Raw genomic sequence first — 24,999 nt, forward strand, 5'->3', positions numbered from 1 at the left:
TTGGAAGAATTGATATTACTAGAAACAAGTATAGAATTTGTTTGACAAGAATAAACCAACCGTAAAAGAACAACATTATTTTGAATTCAATTGGAAAGTGACAGGTACTTCAAATTGATTGGCTTGTAACCAGGGTTAATAACTATTAAAATTACACAATTACAGTAATCCCACTTTATTTTATTTCTTACAAAATTATCCCAAAACAAAATTGAACATTGATTTATTCCGTTCCCTTGGTCAACTCCATAATTGCTGTTAGCAAGTAACGGATTTTTTTCATCTCGTCATCATCCTCCTCTCCTTCTCCCAATAATCCACTCAGATCGGAAAACATGTCCCTCATACTCTCTACAAGATTTTGAACACTTTCATCACTTTGATCTCTCTCCAAAAGTCCACTAAAATTAGTGATAGTGCCCATTAGATCTGAGAGCATGTTCATTTGCTCTTCTTCTCTCACTATCTCAGTTTGTTCTTGGAGTTGTTTGTCGTTCAGTTGACTATTACGATCTTCAACTTCGGTTTCAAGAACCTCTGTTATTTGTTTGTTTTTTAGAGCTTTCTGAGCGTTTTCTGTAGTGATTTGTGGCATTGCAGACGACAATATTTCTAATTGATGGCAAATTACTCGATCGAGACGCTTCGTGGCAGGGATGTCAAACTGAATTGGGTGTTTATTCATTTTTTAATCGCACACACTAACCATCGGAACCAGTGTATTCAACTCTTCTATATTAACTTTTGCAGTCTCGTAGTGTTCTTTTATTCCATCCAACTTTGTCAGCTCTCCTTTTTCCAGAGAAATTTCGATTTCCATTATGATATCCGTGATTGTGGATCGCAAGTCTTCGCTTTTCTCGACCATAACTTCTAGATCAGTCATTAACTCCGAGGAAACTTCCTTGTCATTAATTATTGTAAGTGATTGAAGGCAATCACTAAACTTCTGAAGAGCTTCCGAAGCATCCATCAATTTTTCAGGTTTCTTCTGGAACGGAAATAACAGAGTTGCCTTTAATGTTTGAACGTACCAGTTTAATTTCAGAATTACCAAAAACTGTTTTCACATCGTCATTAAAAAGCTTATGAAACTTTTCAAATTGCCTGATTAGTTTTTGACAAGACGAGCGAAATTCGTCGAACCGTTCTTTTTCAGCCATAGCCAATAGTATTTCATTGACGCTGTTCACTGAAAACTCAGACATAACATTTACTTTTATAAATCTTAAAATTCTCACATTTCATCTGGCAAAAAACCATTTCTTGATTCAAAAGTTGAATTTCTTTTTCACGCAACTCCTTCATCATTTTACCTTTCTTCTGTTGTAACTCTAGCATCTTTTTAGCATGTTTTTCTTTTTGTTGTAAAAGATTCAGATGTTTTTCTTCTCTTCTCAGATCAGTTGCAGTTTTGATCATTGTGGAGTTTTCTGAAGATTGTGACCTCAAAAATAGAAGAAATCACAGTTTTGCATACATAGATATAAGAACAGTTCCAAGAAGTCTGTTTAAAAAAACACAAATGGGTAATATATTTCATACGAATATATTCATGTTCCAGCAAAACTGATGATTAAAAGTTTCTTATTACTGAAAAATTTCTTGAATAACAATTTTCGAGTTTTTGTACACCTTTGGTTTTTCAATAACTTTATAATCCTCCAGTTTTGCATTTTTCGACAGATCCCTGAGTTGCACAGTTGTCGGAATGTCGTGCGTGCTTAGCTCTCGAAAAGATTGATAAATTTGGTCAATAGGTTCTTTCCGGATCTGAAAACTGTTCAACTAAAAAAATTGGTCAATGTTTGTCACTATTTTCTGACTATCGATATTTACCATTCCACTGTCAATAACTTCTAAAACGTTATACAGCTTGTTGGAAATGTCCACAAATCGCTTTTGTAGTATCAACAGAAACATTTTGTCCGTCACTTTCTCAGCCAACTCACTGACAGAACACCAAGCTTCGCAAACCATTTCGTGAGCTGGTAGAACTGATTTGTGCAGAGATGTGAGCTCACTCTAAATAAAAACTAATTAACAAACAGGATCAATATAATACTAATACCATTAATATTTTCTCATAGCTGGCTCCACTTTTGTTGATACTTTCAGTAACTTTTTCAAACAATCGGAATCGGATTATTACATTGGAAATCGAAATTTTCAAAGACTCCAGCCACTCAGCCCAGGATTTCTCTTGTTCTTTAAACTGTTGCTGGAGTAGAATGTAGTTGTAGAGAGCAATTTGATTGGCTTTCCATTCATTTATACGTTGTTCTAGAAGTCTCCTTGTTTCTTTCTGAAGTTAAGGTTTTCTTTTACAAAATATGCTCTCACAAAAAGCCCACCTCAAAGTTTTTAATCTCTTCTTGAGCCATTTTAAAGTTCTCCTCATGGTCTCTGGTCTGATTTTCCAATTCTTGTTGATATTTCAAATTTGAGTGTTCATCATTTTTAGCCTTCTCTTCTCGCAGTTTCCTCTCTTTTTCTTCATTTTCACTCTTTGTCAAATTTAATTGACGCTCGAATTCCATCTCTCTTTCATTCTCTTCAATCTCATATTGATCTTTTTCAGTATCATATTCAGGCAGTGGATTGGGTTTTGGTTTTTTAGCTTCAGATTTTTCACGAATATCACTGTGCTGTGGCGTTTGTCTCAGTGCCGCTGTCCTTTGTCTAAGTTGATCCCGGAAATTTTCGGCTGCTCTTGAGCTTTGCTTTAATAATAAGTTTTCTATTTTTTCATAATAAAGCGAACAAACATACCGATACATTTGGTCTGGTCCCATACACTACTTCTGGTTGTGTTGGAGCAGGGAAAATCTCCACTAGATCATCTGAAAGTTTAAAGGTGCTGGAAAAATGATGACTATGTACATACTCACCTGCTTCAGTTTCTACTCTTGCCGATTTCCAACCAAACAAATAGCTAAATATGCACATGACCTGGCAAATATAACATGAGTTAAATGCAATAAGAGTTAGAGATAACTTCGATTGACGCTTGAACGGACCACAAACTTTGAATTATCTTTTAAATCGCAAAATATGTTTATTTGAGCAAAATTACATCAATTAAGCACCAAAACGATATTCTCTCATTGCAAGTAACCTGCAGTTTCACTTGATCCTCCTGCGATTTGTTTCTGCGAATCTCCATACAGTTTTGCCATTTGCTGGTTGATCTCGTCGTCTACTGCTCTTGATCTTGGAATATCGAGCTGAATATTTTCATATTTGATATTTCTGCAAATAAATACTATACAAACCTCTTTGATGGTTTTGTTTAATTCACCTATGGTTTGCTTCATTTTTTCAAAAGTTTCTGTCGCTTCTTTGTGCAATTTTTCGAGTTTCTCTTCGTTTTGAGGGGTTTCCTGTAAAAAATCCAATCGTTGAATACCACGCTTAAAATATTTTCTATAAAAACCAATGAACAAACTTTCTGGGTTTTTTGATAATCTTCGATGCATCCTTCAACGTCTACAAACAAGTCATTAATGGTTTCGATATTGGTGATCAGTTCCTCAAGGGTCTTTTCTAGGTTTTTAAATTCAGTAGGCACGGAAAATCGATCAGATTCTTTCTTTAGCGCGTCAAACGTACTGTAAACAATTTTTGGCTGAGGGAAAGTTGTCTGAAATATATAGTTATTGAATAAAAATACAATATTTCAAAAACATACAATTAGATTATTTCGTTTCATGTTTGCTATGAGCTTTTTTAACGGCATCTCCTGGTCACTATACGCATTTTTGAAGGCGGTATAGTAAATGCGTATTCCCTGGCACTTGGTTTGCACGTCATCTTGTAAGTTTGCAGAGCTTATTTTGTCCATTAAAATTTTTCCCCCGATTGCTGAAAAACTACAAAAATATGTATAATGTTTTCAGTTTCTTCACTTACCTTTAAATTGTTGCACCTCCAGTTTTTCATCTAACAAAGCTTGCTTCTGAGCTCTGCCACTTGCTGCCAATGCTTTCTTCTCTTCCTGTTTATCCAAAACGAATTTGTTTAGATCGGCGTTTGCATTCAGAATATAGTTTTGATGATCCAACGCCTGCTTCGTCGTGATCTCGTTGTGTTCTTTTTGCATGTCAGTTCTTCGTTTATTTCCCTCTTCGAGCATTTCCATCAGCTTCGTTCGTTCTGTAATCAATCATTTAATATATAATTTTATTATGAATATTGACTACATACGTCCATCCAGAGATCGCTTCATTTCCTCCAACTTTCTCGATTCCTCCTGATGCTCTATTTTCTGTTTGGCAATCACGGCGTCGCCTTCGGCTGTCAACTGTGCTTTCATTTCAGATCCTCGAGCTTGAACTGTTGCTTGCCACTCCAAAAGTTCCATTTCCTGTTTTTGTTTGAGCCCATCAACTTCTGCAATTTTCCTCTCAACCTCCGCCAGGTTGCGCTCAGCTGCTTCGGCAATTTCTCTCTCGTTCTGCTGCTTTTGGGCGAGAACTGTTCTTTGATGCTCCTAAAACTGATATTTTTTAGATTCTTCAGTATCAACGTACCAATTCAATTTCTCTTTTTCTTCTTTCACCATCTTCCACAATTCGCCGCCTATCATCTGCCTCATCTTTTGCATTCTTTTCACGCATCTCAGCCTTTCTTCTCGTTGACTCACCGTTTCCCATTTTGATAAAAAGTTGTTGTTCAAATTCTGGAAACTATTGTTAATTGGGAATCCCATTTTTAAAAAGGTATAGAAGGGTGTTAAACAGCCCTTTTGCAAATAAAGAAATCAGAATGAGTGAGAAAAATACATGATGTTTTTTTTAAAATACTAAGCATTATCTATTGTTCCAAAGTTTGCTGAGTTCTTCTTTTAGACTCTGTCTCGCATCCGATAGCTTCTTTTGTTTTGTCTTCATTTGAGTTTAACGGTTGGATATTGTTGATCTGTGAATATAAAGTCTTTATTTGAATATATACCAAAAGTCAGCTTACAGCTTCGATGACTGCGTTCATCTTTTTTTGAATTTTTTTCTGTAGTTTCATGTTGAACTCGCGATTTTTAGCCTGAAATTGATATATTGTTTATTTAAATTCATGTTGATTATGAAGATTCATCCAGCGGTGTTTGGTATTCAAAAGGTTTTAAATTATAGGCAAAATCTTACGTTCAACTCTCTTGACACGTCCGAAATGCAATTTTTCGCTTCAGTAATCGTCTTTTTTACTGCAATGATTTGGCCCACCATTGTTACTCTATCATTTCGCACTGATATTTTGGTAGTCTTTCTTTCTAAATCATCTGAATCTTTGACAATATTTGTCAACTGACTTGAAAGAAGTTTCAATCTAGGTTTCATTGCCTCTCGTTCATCCGAATCCATTTCTTTCGAAAGGTTGGTTGAAATTTCTTGGAATGCTTCGTCCATTGCATTTGCAGAGGTTTTCAAAGTGGAAACTGTGGCGTTTACATTTCTTATAGCGTCGTTTGAAGAATTGAGAATCTTGACATTAAGCAGTTGTCTCTGACGTTCAACAATGTCTTTGCTGATTTCAATTTTTCCTTTCAAAACCTGAAATCTAGACTTTTATATTTTTATATATTCTTAATCTTAGTTAAGCTGGTTTCACCATTTGATAGTTTTCTTCTTCTTTGTCGAAAACTTCCTTTTCCATTTGCAGACGTGTTTCCAGCGATCGTGTTTCGGTTTCATGAAATTCTTTGGAAATTTTCGAGCTTAACTCTTTCTGCTCATCTCGAAGGCGCTCACGAAGATTTTCGGTCTTCTGGGTTTCGTTGATCTTCTCATCCATATGTCTTTTGTTGACTTTGTCAATTTCGCTTTCAGTCAACTCTTGTTCCTAAAATATACACTATTTATATCTATTAATTGTAGAAGGGCCATGGCACTTATGCTTCACCAGAAATAGAAGAAAAATGAGAATATATAAGAGAGGGGGTTAAGTAGACTTAATGGTACAAAAAAGAAAAGAAAATATGGTGGACCGTATTTCAAAGAACCCTATTTTTTAATGTTAAATGGGGATTAAAAGCGCATGTCATGCTCGGATTGTTCACACAGCTGTAATTCATAAAGGTTGAAACTCATTAAAAAATTGAAAATTTCTTGGCGTTTTCTCGGATCAAAACACTTTACCGTAGATTTTTGTATTTTTTTTGTCCTGAAACCTATTTTTGTCCTGAAACCAATGTTTACTTTTCCTAAATTTTGAAACTAGTTAAGTTTTTGTATTTCCCTGCAACATTATAAACTTATATAGAAAACAAGAAACAAGAAAAATGTCTACATTCAAAACAAAGTTTTAAATCTGTATTGAAACTGGCCATAAAAAATATTTCAGTCAGAGTTCTGCGATTAAAATAATGTTAGCATTCCTAAAGAGTACGGTAGTGACCATTCAATGCAATTTTTGCAATTTTACTGTGTACCTAATAATAAAAAATACCTTCACAACTTTTTTGGTCCGTTTTTTCTCTTCTTCTTTTTTCAGCGCGTTTTCCATTTTGATATGTTCCAACTCTTCCTCCTGCTCAGCTAGTTTTAGACATCGGAATCTATCCGCCTCTTCTGCGAGTGCCCTCTTTTTCTGGAAAGCTTCCATTCCCACTTCTGAACAAGTTTAATTCTCAAATTCTTTCATGTTGTGAAATGTTTCTATTCTCACCTTTTAACTGTTCTCTTGTTGCTTCATTTATACCCTCGATTTCCTCAAGTTTCTTCTCGTGTAGCTCTTGTTGATATCGGTGCCGTTGGGCTTTCAAGTCACTTTCATGGTTTCTGAAAGGAATTTTGTTTTTATTTGATTTAAAACCCACAAACTGCAATTACTCACTCAACATTGGCAGTTACCCGCCTATTATTCTCATTTGAACTTTTGATTCGAGAGTTTCTCAAGTCCTTCTCCACATCTTCTTCATCAGATGACCACAATCCCATTGTTGGACTAAAACAAAATCATTTTTTCACACAAAATAACAAAATTTAAATCATTATTCGTTAATGATTTGAGAAAATTGAAACGATTGGAACAGAGGGGGGAAATTGAGAGCGAGGGGGAAGCGAGGCACTTGCTAATTGTTAGAATTGTGGGTGGAGCTTAGACAAAAGGGTAAACAAATGTTGTTACGAGGACTCATGAATTTTGCTCACTGTTAAGGAGACGCGAGTTTCGTTGGAATTTGAATGTGAAGGGGCGGAAAAACCGAAAACGTCTTAATACATCGAAAACACCTACCGTAGTTTACAGGCTAGATTACTCACATGTCAGAACATTGGCACCGATTTCAGAAATTTGACGGAGGAAGTTTCACAAAAGTCTAAAATGTTGGACATCGGATGAGCATTTAGCCACGGCTGTGGCTTGAAAACTCGTAGCGTACCAGTTTCGGAAATATCCAAACGTGTAGCGGGCCGGGCCAAAATTAGAATTGTTCTCGGCCCTGCCCGGTCCGGCCCGAGGATTGAAATTCAAAAAATGTTTGAACGAAATTTTGAAATTGTTTCAATAGCCGACACTAGTTGTGGACAAAGGATTAGAAAATTCAACGGAGATAGTACTGGGTAATTTTGAAAATTAATTTTTGATTTATCAAAAACTACAATTGAAATGAAGAAATGACTATGCCATTACATATGCTGCCTCACGCACTTTACCGTATTCATTGGCTCCTCCTATTCCTAATAAAATACGGACACACAATATTACGTGTGATTAAACAACAGAACAAACACAAATTTTGACAGTAACTCTATTTTCTGTTCTAAGCTATGATTTTTTCTCTATTTCTTACAGAAAATTACAATTCTCTAAGGAAGAAGATAAGAAAGACGGAAGAATGGAGTGTATTATATTCAAAGCGAAACCTTACCGATAAGAATAAAGACAATTTAAACGTTTCTTGCTAAGCGTAAACATTTTTACTGTGTCGGATGACATTGAAAAATTAACACTGAGGAAGAAATTACATGAGAGAAACTCCTCCTCTCTTTCTTCTCTTTTGCCCCTCTTCTGCATCTTTCATTTTCTCTTATTATCTCTCGCACCAATTGAGTTTTCTTTCTAACAATAGATGTTTCAGCAGATGAATTGGAACCCGTTTGCACAGAGTACTCCTCAATTACCACTTTATCTAGAACATCTGAAAAATGGATTCGATGAGTTGGTAACAAAACTTGCAACTGGTGATTATGAGGTGTGTTTTGTTGAAAATTATGCATAACTTGAAAATAATTCTATCAAAACATTTCAGGCTGTTCAAGAAGAACCACTCAAAAATGCAATCAGAGCGGAATTAGAGAAAATGGATTATGAACAACTGAAAATCACCTATGAATCAGTACTAGTTATCAAAAAAGCTACGCATGGAATTCAAAACCGAGGTATTCCAGCAATCCCCAAAATGGAACAACAAAGAAAAGATTCATGGGATTCGAGCTTTGAATATGGAAAAATGACCGAGGTAGGTTCCTTCCTCATTGTTAAACCCCTCCCCCTCTCGTTCTCTTTCGAGTGTTCTCTGATTCTTTGTTTACGCCAAATATTGCTATGTGTTAATTGAGAATATAGGAGTGAGGAAGAAGATTGTTATTAGTTCGTTTGCGTTTATCGGTGACAAATAGAAAATTCCTCTTTTTTGTTCTTCAAACTTTTACACATTGCAAACAGTTGCTTTCCAGAACCCTACTCCTGAAATGGATGAGTTCATCGATTTTTTACTGAATTCTACATTTGACTCAAACGGCAGTGCTGGAAAAGTTGTAACAAAGTTGATATCGAACAACACGGTAAAATGCAAGAAAATATTCTAACATCTATGTTGTTGTTTTCAGTCACCGGTATACAATTCGCATTTAACAGAAAACATTCAATCACTGCTGAATGGAAAAAGCTTAGGAGAATTGAAGGAAGTGTTCCAGACTGCTGTTGCCATTCGAATAATCACAAACAACATACCAATTTTAAGAGGTGCTCAACAATTAGCCTCAGGTAGATATATAGATAGATAATATTTATTTCCAGGAGATCATCAACATATGGGACCTGCTCACTCGTCGACGGAAAGCACATTGAGCGAACAACAAAGACGTCAGAAAGAGATGGTAAGATGTTTCAGTATCATGTAAAAGTTTATATCAGTAAATGTTTTAGTAAAGGATTCTCAAGAAGAGATGATGATTTGTTCACAAGGGAATTTGTTTTAGCTCGGATACCTTAAAAAATGTGAATAATTCTAGGATGAGGGTTTGTTGAAGAATTGTCATAGTTGCCAATACTCAAGGGAGGAAGCAGAGTTGAACGGAATGCACTGTACTTTTTTCAGATCGTTAGATTAACAACTCAACTACTTATTTATAATATATAAAAAAATCCGACCATATGTGTGTTGGGTGGAAAAGTATTAAGAACCAACTGAGGTCCATGTGATGTGCCATCTCCTATTGCCTAAAAACGTGTGGTATTATCGAAATAAAAAAGTTCCGACATTTTTTACCAACGCGTGTTTGCGGCCTCAGTGCAAAATTTCATAATTTAGCACTAAGTCCGCAAACACGCGTCGGTAAAAAATGTCGGAACTTTTTTGTCGCGACAATATGCAGCGACAAATTTTCTCATTACGTTAAATGGTTTCCATCCATGAACTACAGTTACATGAGTCACCCTCAATGAAGTTGACAACCTACGTGTGGTTTGATACAGATTCGATGTTACGATTCCTTGCAATAACTCCAAATCTAGCTCTGACTGCTGAAAGAGACGAACTTTTTCAGTCAGATCCAAGTTTCTTATTTCAAATCTTTTAAATCAAAATGTTTTTGCGTTGAAACAAGAAAACCTTTTGTTCACATACATCAGCAGCTTCCTTTTGAATGACATAATTTTTAGACCAGAAACGAATGAAAACAAAATAACGTTTCAAAAACGCAGAAAGTTGCGTGTAAATCAAAGCTCCGTTCTCGGCGGGAAAATGAGCAAGAAGTAAAACTTTGAAACTGTAATAAGTACTTAAGTAGGTCTACCAAACACAAAAACAACCACATCGAAAAACAACTCTTGTGTCGAGAAATCGAAACGACAACTGGCAAGCTCGAAAATTGCAGAAAATTATGAATCAACCTAATACCTTTACGTGCACCATGAGATTAAGAATAAAAATTCGAAATTGAATAGCATAGTCCTCTTTTAATAGTCATTTCAAAAAATTATCTAAATCAATAAAAACCCGAAACCTTGATGAACAAATAGCTATCTATAGAATATATTTCCTGTTGGTGAAATCTTGTTTTTTTTCAAACCTATACAGAGATTTTAGCCATATCTTCAGCACTGAAACCGATCAAATATTTCAGAAAATTCAAGTGAATAATTTCTTCGAACGGTTGATAGAAAATAAGAAGAAGATTGTTGATTTGATCAGACATGAAGAAAAAAGTGTCAAGAGCAGTCTAGCCTCGTCGCTGCCACTTATCAAAAATCATGTGAAATCCCCCGAGGAGAAAGTGATGGAAGGAATACAGGCAAAACTGCGTGAAATGAAACCGAACGAATTAGACGTTTTGTATGATGCTATTCGTTGCAAGCGGCCACAATCCACTAATCTTCCAATTGGTACACAAGGTATTCTAATACAGTAATATATATTCACATATCTTATTTCTGAAATTTGGATGCCTATATGATCCAGCTAAGCCATTGCAATGATTCTACACTAGTAGCTCCTAGACCTGTCAACAATTTGGCGCCAATTCCTGTTCCGGTAAGAATTTGTTAAGAATAAAGGGAAAATTGAGAAAATGACCAGTGTTATTCCAGAAATCAAAGGCCGCACAGGATTTTAAAGACCAAATGAGAAAATTCAAAGCCGTTCCACAGCAAGCATCAGTAAAAAATCGTGAGTTTATGAAGTTTTTAAAAGATCCAGTACCTATTTCTATTTTTAGCGACGCCAGCAGTCCGTCAAAATCAAAACAAGGAAAATCATAAAAAAGTAGATGAAGAAATGGAATATCAACTTCTGATTGCCGCTGAAAAAGAACAAGAAAAGCGTTTCCAAAAAGAAGTTGAAGAAATGAAAATTAAGAACGATAAGAAAGAGAATTTGATGAAAATAGAGAAAGCTGAAATGGACGAAAAGGCTGATATGAAATTCAAACTGGAATTTGAGAAGCAAGAGAGAGAGCATGAGATAAATTTTAAAAAAGCGAAGGAGGATATTGAAAACTACGAGGTTGGCTGAATAGCAATTATACTACTTGATGTTTTTAAATTGAGGAACAATAATTGTTTTATAAAAACGAATGCCAATTTTCGCTCGTATGTCTAGATTAACTCATTCCGTTTATTTCAGAGAGAAACCCAACGACTTCTCCAAGAACGTATCAAAGTTTGGAAGGCGTGCAACGATGCTTTCCTTGCTTGCATTTATATTCAGCAGTTGTGGGAAGAGAAGGAAAAACAGTGGGCTGATTGGTTGGAATCATTGAAAACCTCGATCTCTGAAGCAAAAACAAGATTCAAGTTATTTGAAAGAGTCCTTCAGAACATAAATAGAAATGGGCCAAAGTATGAAAAAATCGTGAACGTGAGTATTAACTATTTCAAGATGGTCCAAAATTTTTTAATATACTTATTATAGAGTGAACTCAAAAGCCTTCACAAATCCACCCTCTCCGCTTATTACCTGGTTTTCGATGCGTGCAAAACTGTGAAGAAACTTGTGAACCGATTTGATGGTGTTTTCCTTAAAATACTTCTGAAAAACTTGGTGACAATCTCTAACAACCTTTGCACAGCACTAGAAAATATTGATCAATGCATGGTTTGGTCTCGAAATGTAACATCTAGAATAATTTTTGGTTTCCAGTCTCAAATCGATTTGACCGATCCAATACATCATTCATTCTTGGGTTTATCAAGCTTTGAAGTTCCATCGGTTTTTATACTTCGAGAAGATTCTAAGACGTATCAGCCGGATGGACTGCCAATAGAAGAACCACGCGTCTATTCTTCTTCAACTACTTTGAATATCACGGAAATTCATTGAAGGCATTCTTTTACTAAATAAAATAATACTCCTAAAATGTGTGTTGAAATATTTGGGCAACTTTTAATTTTTACGTAAATTGATTCAGAATTTTAAGAAAAAGAAAAAGTTTGTTCAGAGGGAAGTTTAAAAAGTTGAAATGAATTATTAGTATCTCAAGTCGATCAAAAAGAGCCACACTCGCGGTGCTCTTTTTTATTACATTTCAACAGATATGTTGCTTGAGTTATTAAAAAACAAAAAAATGATTACACAATAACTCACCGGTATGTATTTATCACATTCATTTGCCACATTTGTAAGTCAATTCGTTATGTGTTTTTGAATGTGCATTCAATATTGAAGAAAAAATGGAACGTCTGTGTCCATAATTCCTGATAAAAACAATTCATTTCGAAAATTTCTTAACTTGATTTTTTAGTAGTTTTTGTCATATTAAATCTGAAATAGCTAGCATTAACCATTAAAATGGAGATAGGAGGACCATATTAATTTTAAAATGAAAAAGGAGGAAGCGTGCAAAAAAATAGAAAGAGACAAAACGTACAGTACTGGCCATAATGAATGCGACACTTGCAGTTTTTTGTTGAAAATGGTGAACTTAGTGAGTGTGAGACGGCCTCCCTGATGATATCACAATAGCGATTGTTTATGGAATGTAACAATCACAAATAAAACTTCATTTTTGTAGTTGACTTCTTTTTTGTACGGGCACATCCTAAGAAGTTACAGGCAGTCAATGTATGTAAATAGCTCAAAAATCTTTACTGAAAAAGGGCAACAATAGCGAGAAATTTCTTTGACATTTAATAATTTCTTAGGATGTGTCCGAACAAAAAAAGAAGTCAACTACAAAAATGAAGATCTACTTGTGATCTGTATAATCCATAAACAATCAATATTGTATGATTATCAGGGAGTCCGTGTCATAGTCACAACTTGACCATTTTTGACTAAAAACCACAAGTGTCGCATTCTTTATGGCCAGTACTGTAAGAATGAGGCAAGAGAGGGATTTTTGCATTGCAATTCAAGTAAAACACGACGTTACTTGACAACAGCAGGGCTATTGGTGCAATAGAAAAGATTTGTGGCATTTCTTAATTTTAGATTAGGTAGCAGCATAGCTTGATACGTCACAGCAGGAATGACGAATACTTCAAAATTGCTTTTCTCAGCGCTTAACGACTATTTTTTCACTGAAATGGCAGTAGAAACTGTTTTACTTGAACTCACAAAGTTTGAATGTACTGTTCAATTTCAAAATTTTACATTGAAAGTTCACAATTTCACTATGCGAGGAGAAACCATCTTTCAAAACAGACATTTTGATTAAAACGAGGAAATGTATAATTTCACTTTATTCAGAACTGGAAATCAAAATAATTCAATGTTTTTTGACGAAATTACAATAAAAAATATGATTGAGTCGGAGAACATTGACGAGAATCTTCGGTTTTGAAGAACACAGACAAGAATTTTCGGTTTTTGGGGAATTGAAATGGATGAAAGTAAGAACTTAAGAGAATGTGAATCAGTAGAATATGTTGGGTTATTAAAAATAACGATGAAAATTGACAGTGTAGAGGTTTTTAAATCTTTTCAAGAATTATTTGCAGCGTTAGCAGCGTTCTCTGCCTCCTCTTTTGCCCACATTTCGTATTCTTTTTCCACCTTATCATCCAACATTCCACGTTTTCTGCTTTCCAAAATTTCAACAATATTTGGTTTTCCTCTAACCGTTTGGAGATATTCGCCCATTTTGATCATATGATGATTGTACACATTCTCCGCGTGCTGCCATTTATGATCTAACCAGGCTCGGAAATTGTCCATTTTATACTGCATGAATCTCCTCTGCTCTATGATCTTTTGATCATATGATGCAAGGAGAATATCACCGATTCTTCTCTCGTTTTGTTGATCCACAAACTGTAAAAAAATATTCAAAAAACTATTCAAATTTACATTAGTTCTTACCCAATCTCCAGTTGGTTCTTCGATTAAATCATCCACTTCTATCTCGTATTTTTTGCTGATTTCCTCCAAGCCAATCTCCACATCCCACTGAAGCACTTGGCGGTATTTAAGCAACATTACTCCTTTCTTTTGATTTGTTGTTTCTTTAAAAGCGTGTTTCTGATAATCGTCGAGACATCCTCCACCAACGTGTTGTTCAAGAGTATCGCATAGTGCACAGGCCACGCGTGTCAATTTACCATCGACCAAAGATTCCATGAAAGCGATCTCCAATTTTTCCCTCAGAAGAGAAGCTTCATGATTGATGAAGTAGTCCGATGACTGAAACCAGTTTTGAGCATAGTCTTTCTGTAATTAAACTCACATGAGAAAAAAAACCACAATACCTGGTTAATCAACTAAGGTACCGGTCAAAAGATTGTGAACTTTGGCCGTTTTCAGTTGAAATTGTCCAACTTTGAGAGTGTTTTTTGGTAATACTGACTGTCCCATCAAGTAGATTTTTAATGAATAATACACATCAAAAGTAAAGCTCCGTTTTTGTAGTTGACAACTTTTTTGCGCGGGCATTTCCTAGCAAGTTAAATATCGACAAAGTAATTTCTCCCTCAAGTCGACCAATTTCAGTGCAAAATGTTGCGATTTTTGAGCTGTCGTCTTAAAATGACTATAACTCTCTAGGGAGTTCATTAAAAATCTACGGGGATTCATTAAAAATCTACTTGATGGGACAATCAGTATTACCATGACTCAGTCTTAAAGTTGTGCAATTTTAACTGAAAACGGGCAAGAATCAGGAAGACAAATGGAAAAAAGTTAAAATGGTTATTAATACACTTCTGCTAATGTGAAAATGTCTTGCAGCACCAAATAATGTCTCAAAATTCATTGCATAATAGCTCAGTTTTCTTGTCATCAAGCAGGAAAAAACCCTCGCTGACTTCATAGAAATTGGTCACTGTAAAAATGAGCACATTTGCTCGCCAAAACCAATCGAAAAGTAGTTTAACGCCAAATTTATTTTTAATTCCTGCTATAATAATATTCTAGTTCTCTCAAATCTTCCGGTTGTTGAGAACGGCGTCCTTTTGAAGTCATTAAAAACATTTTCGCAAAAAAATTCATTCAAAAAATTAGTACTTTGAAATTTCAAACGAGGATGCAGCTATTCTTATCAAACCACCAGTCAGGGTTCTGTACTTATAATTTGGCCAAAGATCCAAGTTAGAAAACACAGAGAATGTATTTTTGAAAATCACCCAAAAATCACGTTTTTATTGAAGCTTACAACCTTTTCACCGCTACTGTAATTAACCAAATGTTTGATCACTGACCTGCATTTCAGTGGCTCTTTTTTCTTCTGCACACTTGTCCAAGTGCTCTTTGAGGAAGTGTTTTCTTAGAACAGCGTCTCGGCAAATCGGACACGCTATCTCCTCTGAAACAAAAACAATTATTCACAAAGCAATACAACACTTGATACCATTATGATCTCTTTTTGCACGTCTGATGTAGGACTCCTGCGTATCTGAAAAAATTGAACATAACGAGACTGTTTTCTAGAGAGCACTATACCTTGTACGTAACCAGGAAAAAACGGGATCAAATATCTTGCTTCTTCACGTCGGGCCATTATCGCCTGGCGATATTCAAGAATGTCGATTATTTGCTGGTGGTTCATTGGAAACTGAAAAAGTTTGTATGATATCAATCAGAGTATTAGAGAAATGAGCTGAGCATCTCGAGCAAAAACGCATGTTTTATGAAAACTTTAGAGTCAAGATTCGATGTTTTAGATACGATTTTATAACGATTTTTGAGGAGTTCTCAAGAAAATTTTCAAAACTTTGTAGACTAAAGTTGAATTGTTTTGAAATAATATAGACTATTTTTTAAAAAAATTTTGTATGTTGTGCAGAAAAACAATTAAAAATAAGAAATTATATTCAGTCACCGACATACAGTACCGGCCAAAAGGATATCATATTTTGCCTTTTTCAGTTGAAAGTGCCCAACTTTGAGAGTGTGTCATGGTAAAACTAACAGTTTCACAAAAATAACTTTTTATGAGATCAAACAAAACAAATGTAGAACTTCATTTTTGTAGTTGACAACTTTTTTGTTCGGACACTCCCTACATATCGACAAACGAATTTCTCAATCAAATCGTCAAATTTCATTGTCAGTGCAAAATAGTGCGATTTTTGTAGATTATTAATAAATTATACATATCGAAAGTAGAGCATCATTTTCGAAGTCGACAACTTTTTTGTACGGACAGTCCCATAAGAATTATAGTAATTTTAAGTAAACAGCTCAAAAATGACACTATTTCGCACTGAAATTGGTCGATTTAAGGAGAAATTACTTTGTCGATATTTACCTTGCTAGTGAGTGCTCGTACAAAAAAGTTGTCTATTATAAAAATGAAGCTCTACTTTTGGTCTGTTTGATCCAATATAAAGTTAATTTGTGGAACAATTCATTTTACTATGACACACGCTCAAAGTTGGGCATTTTCAACTAAAAATGGCAAAATATTATATATTTTTGGCTGGTACTCTATTTACTTTCTACAGCTCAATTTTGAATATTGCTACTTTTAAAGTTGTTAAGATTTTCTTTTTTGTAATTCCTCATTTTTAGAATTGAACTAAAATTCAATATAAAATGATTCTGAAAACAATAGAGCCAGTTTAGGTGTCAATGAAGCTGAGAGAGAGAGAGAGAAAAAAGTAGTAATTAGAAATGTTGAGAATGAGATACTTAAACAGATTTAACCATTTAAAAAATTGAGTCGAAACACCTCCAAACGAGCAAAAAAAGGAGAAAAATGACGAGGAGGCCGCAAGCGAGATGAGGTGAGAATGGGGGAACACGTCGCGTATTACCCCCCACTGTTCTCCGTCTCGCTTCTTCTTTCACTATCTCTCGAAAACACGTCTACGTCTGTTGTTTGCCATATATCTTTCTCTCTTTTTTGTTCACTAGCTCGATTGTCTCGATTCTCTTACATGGGGTGCCAGTGTGTCCAATGACAAAATAGAAACAAGGATCAAAGAAAGAAGAAAAAAGAATAAAAATATTTAATGAGTAGAGCCTTCCATATAAAAATTTTGCAAGTTCTAATAGAATATCAGTAAATAAATTTATTTCGTTATCAAAGAATAAAATTTAGTGATAAGAAAAAACGAAAAATCGGGAATGGCGGGAAAAAAGTTTCAAATGAGACAGAGAAGGGGAAAAATCAAAGGGATTTAGTTGCCATAACATCATCACAAAAATAGAAGGAGTGGGTATGCATTACAAAGAAAAGATGGTCGTTGGTTGGGAAAAAAGGGAATGATGCAATGAAAAAAAAAAGATAAAATCACAAGGTAAAATTAGTAACTCTGAGTAGGCTCATCGAATCAAGACCCATCGAATCAATGACAGTTTTTTTGTTCTTCCTGACTTTTTTTGGTTTTTCTTCTCTATTTATTGAATTTTGCAGTGAGTTACGCTTTCTGATTTCCAGGATCTTCGCTAGATTTTTTTCGTTCTTGTTTGTTTTAATATACTCTACCATCTCCTCCCAGTAGTGCAGGTACATTTTGTAAGCAAGATCTCGGAATTGGTTACATTGTCTTCTGGTCTCCTCCGTTTTTTTAGCAGTATATTTATCTTTCTGTTTCTGAATTTCTTTAGCATTGTTTCTGTCGATTTCGGCTAAGATTTCAATCCTTTGAAGATCCATGAGCTGAAAATATTTTGCGTTTAGGGACTCAATAAACCAGTAAAGTCACTCACTGGACTAAGAGATGGTTCGTCAAACAAATCTTTGGTCGTGTCTTCAAAGCTGTCCTCAATTTCTTGAAGGCCTACTTGCATCTCATGATGGCAAGCCTCCCAAAAATGAGAGAGTTGCTTTTGAACAATCTGTCCACCCGCTTCCTTGAAAGCCTCTCTCTGATTGTCTTCAATGCATCCTCCATCCAAGTGGTATTGGAGCGTCGGACATAATGTACAGTGCAGCATAGTCATTTTTCCTTTGTCAAGTGTTGCTTCAAAATAGGCTATTTCCATTTTTTCGCGAAGGAGAGCGAGACTTTGATTTGTTGAAAATCTGGATGCTCGGAATAGACTGTCAATCATTTCTTCCTGAAATTATAATTAGGTAAAAAGTAAAAAAGTTTAATCACTGACTTTGTAGAAACTGGCGTTAAATTTTTGAGCGCAATCTTTCACGTGTTTGAGAAAGTGTTTGTTTTCGATCATTTCTGTGCAAATACGGCATTCTACTACGTCTGAAAATAATTGTTTAGATGTTTGTACAAAAATATATATTTCATTACATTTCAACTCTCTTATGGCCTCCTTAACATAAGGTTCGTGAAGTGAATTTCTTCCCTGTTGTCTTCCTGTAAACAATAAATAAACAATAGAAAATATAAATGGTACAGTTGTATCAGGATTCTAATCAAAGTGATCAAAAAAATTACCTTGATATACATCGTATGCCCCATAATGACGGTGATTGTGAGCCATATGGCGGGACGTAACTCACTGTAACTATCCTGGAAATTTACGACTTAAGAGTGAAACGCAATATATAGTAAACAATGTTTTTACATAAGAAAAAGAAAATTACAGAAAACAAATGTCTGAGCATGATAAACAAATCTCGCAAATCGGTCACAGAAACTACAGTTCAAATCGCTCACGAATTTCTTACTGATAGTGAATCGATACAGCTCAAAACTTTTTTCTAACTTGATGAAAATCAATAATTATGGAATGAGAAACATGGATAAAACTATCATTTGGAGAAAAAACATAGTTGGAGAAAATATAAGAGAGAAAATAGACTGAAAGCGCGACGGCACCAGTGACGGAGAGAACTTTCGGCTTGATGGCAGCGTCGATACTTTTTCTGTTTTTTACCTGCACTCACTCCCTCTCAACCAGTGAACATCTTCTTCGTGTCCCCCCTCGGCTAGCAGGTAGAAGACATAACGCGGTCTTGTGTTCCCTCGCCGTCTCTCAGCTGTATGCCACGTAATGTCTCCGTCTCGTCATTCTGAGTACTCTCTTCATCTTTTCTTGTTGTGTTCTCTGACTGCATTCTCACTGGTACCCTCTCTTACTAGTTGGTCAGAGACATTTTCATCTTGTCCTTGTGTCGTTGGATACATACAAATAGAAATTTAGAATCAATAAGCAAATGGCGTGATCTCTACATTGAGGTTCTGCATGTCTCAGGACCCCAGTTCTTCGTCCGGTTGAAGCTGACACAAGTTCTATTCTAGACAATTCCACAATTGAGTCGTACGAGCTTCTCATCAATAAGGATCTCCAATGTTGAGCACTTCCATACGACTTTCTTCTCAGTGGAATGATGATAAATGAACAAATTCAATGTAGTCTGGAAGAAAAACCTGCTAACTGAAAAAATATAGTTCAATATTCATATAATATTTCTTCAGTTGAAAAAGTTTTCATATCTAATTCGTTTCAATTCACTACAATTCGGGGATAAATATGTACATTGATATTAAGAAGACTGGAAAGAAGTGGAAGATTTTTCATTTTGCTATCTACCGCAAACAATTATTTTTTGAGTTTTTGATCCAACGTGTGATAATGAAAAATATGTTTTTGTTGAACATGTAACATTGCGTTAAATACTTTCGCAGGTACACTTACAGATTTTTGTGAAGTCGACTGGTTCATTTTCTAGGTGAGTTTTCTACTGTACATCATTGCATCTTTACCATAAAATTTCTCACACCGATAATTTTTTGTAGTGAGTAGATCAAATATAACACTTCAGTTTTAACGTTGCAAACATTTTGTATAAACACTTTTTGAGAGATATTGATAAATAGAACAAGTGAAACCTCCAAAAAAGTGGGACTTTAAAAAAGTTGAAAGTCTATGCTTCCTTTACTAATAAAAGAAAATATTGTAGAGCAATTATTCGAATCAGAATATATTTTCAAAATTAATCATTCTCTACAAATAAATTAAAAATTTTAGACCTGCCAATTTCTGGATATTCACATTTAACACATTGGTAGATCAAACACCTTTTTGTACTATTTGTGGTTTGAACAGTGTATTTTATTGATTTTTTGAGACTCTATCCTCATCTTTTTTCAGTTTTTTTTTTCATGCTAATACTAAATATTTCTGTTGAATTTTACGAGAATCACATTTGTTTTTCAATTGATTCATATGGTTTTTATCAATTAAATTTTTTGCATTGATTGTATTCCTCTTGACTCTTTTTTTTCAGCCACTCGCCGTGGTGGAACCTAATAAGATGTCAAGGCACAGACAATTCAAACTACCTCGGGCTCCAGAAAACCAAAATGGTGCGATTCAATCTCAACTACACGAATCCCCACTTCCGAAAACCTCCACAACTTCCCGGACACGGGAAGAAGAAAATCAGTCATTTGTCAAACTTGGGGAGCCTGTGCAATCAGTTGTCGAGCAAGATACCAATTTGCCTGGACAGTATATAGACCCCCAAACACATCAGCCAATCGCTTGCAGCACTATTATTCCTCCAGACCTGCTTTATCCGATCCAGCAAGATCAGATGGGTGTCGATCAACAAGCCCCACTGTCTAATTACATGTCTGATCGCACAGTTTCTACCGAGTCGGAGCAATACACTAATCCGACCTCAGTTTGGGAGCATGATAATTCGAAGCACATAGTGAAAGGAACGCAAGAAAATTTGAAGCTAGTAATTAGAAGAAATGACGGCGGAGAGCTTTTGACCACTGATAAAGTAAGTTAGAATATAAAAAGTTTTAATTTTTGAATTTTTTTTAAGTTGCATGATGTGCATTATGAGCTTGATAAAATTCCAAAACAAAGACAGTTCAAACTTCCTCCTGCTCCAAATTATCAAAACAAATCTTCTTTGCTCTCCAATCACCAGATGATTTCTGATAATGGAAAGGTGACATCAGAAGCCGATATAGGATGTCAATCACATTTTCCACAGGTTGGTAATCAATATCTAATCGTTCAAAAGATTTTTGAACGCATCAGACATCCGGGGGCCATATACACAGTACCGGTCAATGGTTATAAACTTTGGCCGTTTTTAATTTGAATTGTCCAGCTTTGAGAGTATGGCATGGTAATACTGATTGTCCCATTAAGTAGATTTGTAATGAGTTATACAGATCAAAATTAGAGCGCCATTTTTGTAGATGACAACATTTCTGTACGGAAACTCTATAGAGAGTTAAGGTCATTTTAAGACAAGGAATCAAGAATCGCAAAAAAAGTTGACACTGAAATTGGTCGATTTGAGGGTGAAATTACTTCGTCGATGCGTAACTGGCTAGAGAGTATTCGTACAAGAAAGTTGTCAACTACAAAAATGAAACTCTCCTTTTGATTTGTATGATTCATTAACAATCTACTTGATGGGACAATCAGGATTACCATGACACACTTTCAAAGTTGTTCATTTTCTACTAAAAATGGCCAAAGACAACCTTTTGACCGGTACTGTATGAAGCAGCTACCCCAGTCTCATCCTCACGCTTCAGAATCAATATAAAAATGTAGCCCATCAACAATCTGCCGATTTCCACCACTCTTCCCAGCGGAAGCAAAACATCAGCTCCGACTTCATCTGTCGAAATGAGAATTCAGAACTTACACTGATGGCAAACTCGGAATTTCCAGATCTGACAAGTTATGGAACATCGTCTGGAAATGTGAGTTCTAATAGTTTGCCCTTTTAGTTTCTAATTTGTATTTTCGAAAACAAGACTAATTCATTCCAGCCTCAAAATGCAGTGGAGCATAACAACGTTTCGAAGCATCGACAGTTCAAACTTCCTCCTGCTGGAAACTACTCAAACAAGACACAATCGAACGGGCCCTCTGGAATTGAGAGCGTTTTACCGGGAAATAATAATGGACAGTCGTTTTCTGATGCACCAGTTTCTAGTCAACAATGTCATTACCCGAGTGTGGATGACTACCTAGAAGTACAAGAAACATTTGCTAGCAGCAACTGGAATCCACCGGAGACTGCTCATTTCGACTCCCTTTGCGAAGATAATGTTTCGAGACCTATTCTACCAGAATCCGTGACAGAATTCAACGCAAGCCCATACTACCAACAATACAAGAATCTACTGATATGTAGTCATCAAGACAATTTTATAGAGGAAGACGTCAACCAGAACGTACAGGCAGATTTTGTCGAAATTCAAAAAAGGGTTACGGAGGATGGTCAGACGTTTTCAGAATCAACACATGCCATCGAGTCTGTATCGGACTTCATTTGGGAAAATGACGGCTCCGGGACTACACTGACTACAGTGCCAGAAAATTTGGAGCTCCAGAATCCGACAGACGATGGAAAAAACGAAGGATCTTTATTTATTGATGAGGTGAGCTGAATTTTTTGGTAGATTTAAAAACTCTATGGCGGATCTCTGTTTCTAATTCACTGATATTTCTTTTTTCAGCGACAAGACGTGTCGGAGTTCAACAAAGTCCCTGAGAAAGTTCGGCAGTTCAGTCTTCCTTCATCCGGGAATTTTTTAAATAGCGAAATCACGGAGCACATACACAGCTCCTCCGTGTTTACTAATTCCGAAAACGTCGGTTCGAGATCCATAAGCAGAGAAGATGAGACGGAATCTAACAAAAACAAGGAACACCGACAATTTTCTCTACCTCGTGCTCCAAACTACGTGAATAGCGTTGATAAATACAGAACAGTTCTAACTGCAAAGCAGCATGCGTTTCCAGAAAGTTCTTATGTGTTCACCGATCACCAATCAACTTTTTCTGGAACTGACGTCGACCCGGTGAGAGTATCCTAACAAATTTCAAAAATAATAATAATCCATAAATGTCAGACTCAACCTATCCTGCATGAAAACCAATATCAAATGATTGTCGACGAAGAACTTGGCTACCATCACCACCAACAAGATGAAACGGTGCAAGCCACTGAATGCGAATTCATTTGGAACAACGATGTCCTGGAGACCACGGATAGAGGGGAAGTGACGGACTACAGTTCTGAGTATAAACAGTTTGACCCTCCTCCTGTGGAAAACTATGTGGACTATGGAATCCAGGAGCATCAAAACATAACACCACACAGCTCTTCTGCGCTTTCCATCACTGTTTCAACTTTCGATAACAAAGATACCAATTCAGAAGTGTCGTCCGAAGCTCAAAATATTGATCCGGATGAATTACAAAGCTTTGCCAACACTGAAGTCCAATGTCAATCTAGTTTCATACCGTTTGATAATCAAAATCAACTGGATGGCGACATGCGTATTCAATCTGGTCAATGCATTGCTCAAAACTGCTCAGGATTAGACTATCAACATCATATCTCGTCTCAAGAGAATTTCCACCGGGATACCCTTGTATTAGAACAAACATCTGAGAACTCTGTAGTCTATCCTGAAACTCACGATCAAATTCAAGACTCTCCCGGATTAATATTTAAAGAACATCATCACAAAACTACCGAACAGATGCCTGGAGTCAGCTCAAACTCTCTTTGGGAGAGTACCAGTCTAGAATCTCTGAACGGAGAGAACTTAACTCAATCAAACGAAACCTTGGAATTGCAAATTTTACGTGCAAAAAACTTCGAGAAGAATGCAGATGATCTACCAAACACAGCTTCTACAATCGATAATCTTTTGTCTGCTGTTGATAACGAGCAGTTGTCTTCAGATGAACCCCCATCACATTGCGAGACAGGTGGCAGTCAAGATCGACTTCAAAAAAATCAAGCTTCACCACAAGAATCCTCTGACCTACTGGGCGATCAAGACCTTGAGAATTCAGATGAAATATCCAAGCTCGAGAAAGCAATGTTTTCGAAGCTCTGGGCACGCTACAGCCGACGTAAACGTGTCTTGATCCCTTGCTCTTTAACAGAGAAAGTACCATTACCTACAGTGAATGCAGTGCCCGATAGTTTTGAACTCCACGATCCATTAGAAGACAGTTTTGATGTCGTACTTTCAAGAACATGCAGCAGTGAAGATGGTTTACGTACCTATCATGTAAATTATTTGTGTGCCAGTGTAGATTATCAAAGGTTTTTGTTTCTAGGTCACCACCGAAGAAGTCAATCGGCGTATCAACGGCGTCGAAAAACTGAACAACTCCAATTTAGCTTTAACATTGAGAAAGTATACAACTCCATTATAAACTCTACTACATTTTTTCAAATTTCAGACAGAAATCCAAGAGTTGTGGAGAGACTATACGCAAGAAGTTGAAAGAGAAAGGGATTTATGCTGATCTGAATTCTAAGCAGAATGTGTCTCCCAATAAAATATTAGTAATGTCAGAAGCTGAAGGAGTTCATTTGGTAATGGATCTGGACGATATAGTCAGGGGATCTTATCCGGCTGATGATATTGCTAATGAAATTGTTCAAGAGGCGATGATGGATGAATCAGTGAATTTGGATAGTTTTATGGATGTGGAGGCGTTCAGGTGAGTTTCTCAAGTGTTGAAAATCAATGACTATAGAGATTTGAACTTCAGTGAATGCATGAGATCACTTCGCGACACCGTGGAATCGGTCGTCCCACCAATCACTGGAATTCTCCCAAAAGCTTCAAACAATAAAGACTTGAACTTGGTAATGGAGGAGTTTTCGGAAGCCACTCATGGAATAGGAATTGTCACTCAACCCACATGGATTTATGCGTTGACTGAAATTGGAAAAGGAGTGACTACGTTAGTCAGAGAAGAATTGGAGAGAAGCAATGAAGACAATGAGAGAGAGGGTGAAAACTGTCAGACAGCAGAGTAAATTGATTAATTATTTTGAAAATTTATAAATTAGTTTTAACCTTTCAGTTTTAAAATATTATACAAAAGAAAAAAATTACCCAGAACTTTCAATTTTGTTTTCTCTGAAAGTCGGACGATTTTGAAACGAAATATCCACGAGGACCACACGATGAAATGGT

At 35.9% G+C, this 24,999-nt stretch overlaps 7 protein-coding genes across 7 annotated transcripts; 3 read left to right on the forward strand and 4 right to left on the reverse strand.

The window, feature by feature from the left end:
* Positions 1 to 223: 223 nt before the first annotated feature.
* Positions 224 to 2,949, reverse strand: GCK72_008099 (uncharacterized protein; the record flags this gene model as incomplete). The annotated part of the gene is made up of 8 exons (XM_053726641.1): positions 224 to 664; positions 707 to 991; positions 1,654 to 1,773; positions 1,840 to 2,025; positions 2,072 to 2,305; positions 2,355 to 2,723; positions 2,773 to 2,843; positions 2,892 to 2,949. 8 exons carry the CDS (start codon positions 2,947 to 2,949, stop codon positions 224 to 226), a joined length of 1,764 nt encoding a protein of 587 aa, XP_053590835.1.
* A 155-nt stretch (positions 2,950 to 3,104) lies between these two features.
* On the reverse strand, positions 3,105 to 4,655 carry GCK72_008100 (uncharacterized protein; the record flags this gene model as incomplete). Its single annotated transcript, XM_053726642.1, has 7 exons — positions 3,105 to 3,227; positions 3,276 to 3,383; positions 3,449 to 3,643; positions 3,692 to 3,864; positions 3,913 to 4,155; positions 4,207 to 4,489; positions 4,533 to 4,655. The coding sequence occupies 7 exons, from the start codon at positions 4,653 to 4,655 to the stop codon at positions 3,105 to 3,107; spliced, it is 1,248 nt and encodes a 415-aa protein (XP_053590836.1).
* Positions 4,656 to 4,815: 160 nt separating this feature from the next.
* Positions 4,816 to 6,932, reverse strand: GCK72_008101 (uncharacterized protein; the record flags this gene model as incomplete). The annotated part of the gene is made up of 7 exons (XM_053726643.1): positions 4,816 to 4,920; positions 4,969 to 5,040; positions 5,142 to 5,546; positions 5,605 to 5,835; positions 6,442 to 6,605; positions 6,661 to 6,773; positions 6,829 to 6,932. 7 exons carry the CDS (start codon positions 6,930 to 6,932, stop codon positions 4,816 to 4,818), a joined length of 1,194 nt encoding a protein of 397 aa, XP_053590837.1.
* Positions 6,933 to 8,077: 1,145 nt separating this feature from the next.
* GCK72_008102 (uncharacterized protein) lies at positions 8,078 to 10,628 on the forward strand (the record flags this gene model as incomplete). Its single annotated transcript, XM_003105770.2, has 6 exons — positions 8,078 to 8,188; positions 8,246 to 8,455; positions 8,673 to 8,780; positions 8,826 to 8,961; positions 9,016 to 9,095; positions 10,344 to 10,628. 6 exons carry the CDS (start codon positions 8,078 to 8,080, stop codon positions 10,626 to 10,628), a joined length of 930 nt encoding a protein of 309 aa, XP_003105818.2.
* A 41-nt stretch (positions 10,629 to 10,669) lies between these two features.
* Positions 10,670 to 12,037, forward strand: GCK72_008103 (uncharacterized protein; the record flags this gene model as incomplete). The annotated part of the gene is made up of 6 exons (XM_053726644.1): positions 10,670 to 10,750; positions 10,807 to 10,885; positions 10,935 to 11,221; positions 11,342 to 11,575; positions 11,630 to 11,812; positions 11,858 to 12,037. 6 exons carry the CDS (start codon positions 10,670 to 10,672, stop codon positions 12,035 to 12,037), a joined length of 1,044 nt encoding a protein of 347 aa, XP_053590838.1.
* Positions 12,038 to 13,639: 1,602 nt separating this feature from the next.
* Positions 13,640 to 18,544, reverse strand: GCK72_008104 (uncharacterized protein; the record flags this gene model as incomplete). Its single annotated transcript, XM_003105739.2, has 10 exons — positions 13,640 to 13,969; positions 14,018 to 14,365; positions 15,352 to 15,455; positions 15,501 to 15,545; positions 15,593 to 15,704; positions 17,583 to 17,756; positions 17,807 to 18,157; positions 18,203 to 18,303; positions 18,352 to 18,417; positions 18,499 to 18,544. The coding sequence occupies 10 exons, from the start codon at positions 18,542 to 18,544 to the stop codon at positions 13,640 to 13,642; spliced, it is 1,677 nt and encodes a 558-aa protein (XP_003105787.2).
* A 1,777-nt stretch (positions 18,545 to 20,321) lies between these two features.
* On the forward strand, positions 20,322 to 24,839 carry GCK72_008105 (uncharacterized protein; the record flags this gene model as incomplete). The annotated part of the gene is made up of 9 exons (XM_053726645.1): positions 20,322 to 20,798; positions 20,844 to 21,017; positions 21,574 to 21,744; positions 21,814 to 22,428; positions 22,507 to 22,851; positions 22,903 to 24,078; positions 24,128 to 24,207; positions 24,254 to 24,517; positions 24,569 to 24,839. 9 exons carry the CDS (start codon positions 20,322 to 20,324, stop codon positions 24,837 to 24,839), a joined length of 3,573 nt encoding a protein of 1,190 aa, XP_053590839.1.
* Between the last annotated feature and the right edge of the window lie 160 nt (positions 24,840 to 24,999).

Source organism: Caenorhabditis remanei, chromosome II (genome assembly GCF_010183535.1).
Source record: "Caenorhabditis remanei strain PX506 chromosome II, whole genome shotgun sequence".
NCBI lineage: Eukaryota > Metazoa > Nematoda > Chromadorea > Rhabditida > Rhabditidae > Caenorhabditis > Caenorhabditis remanei.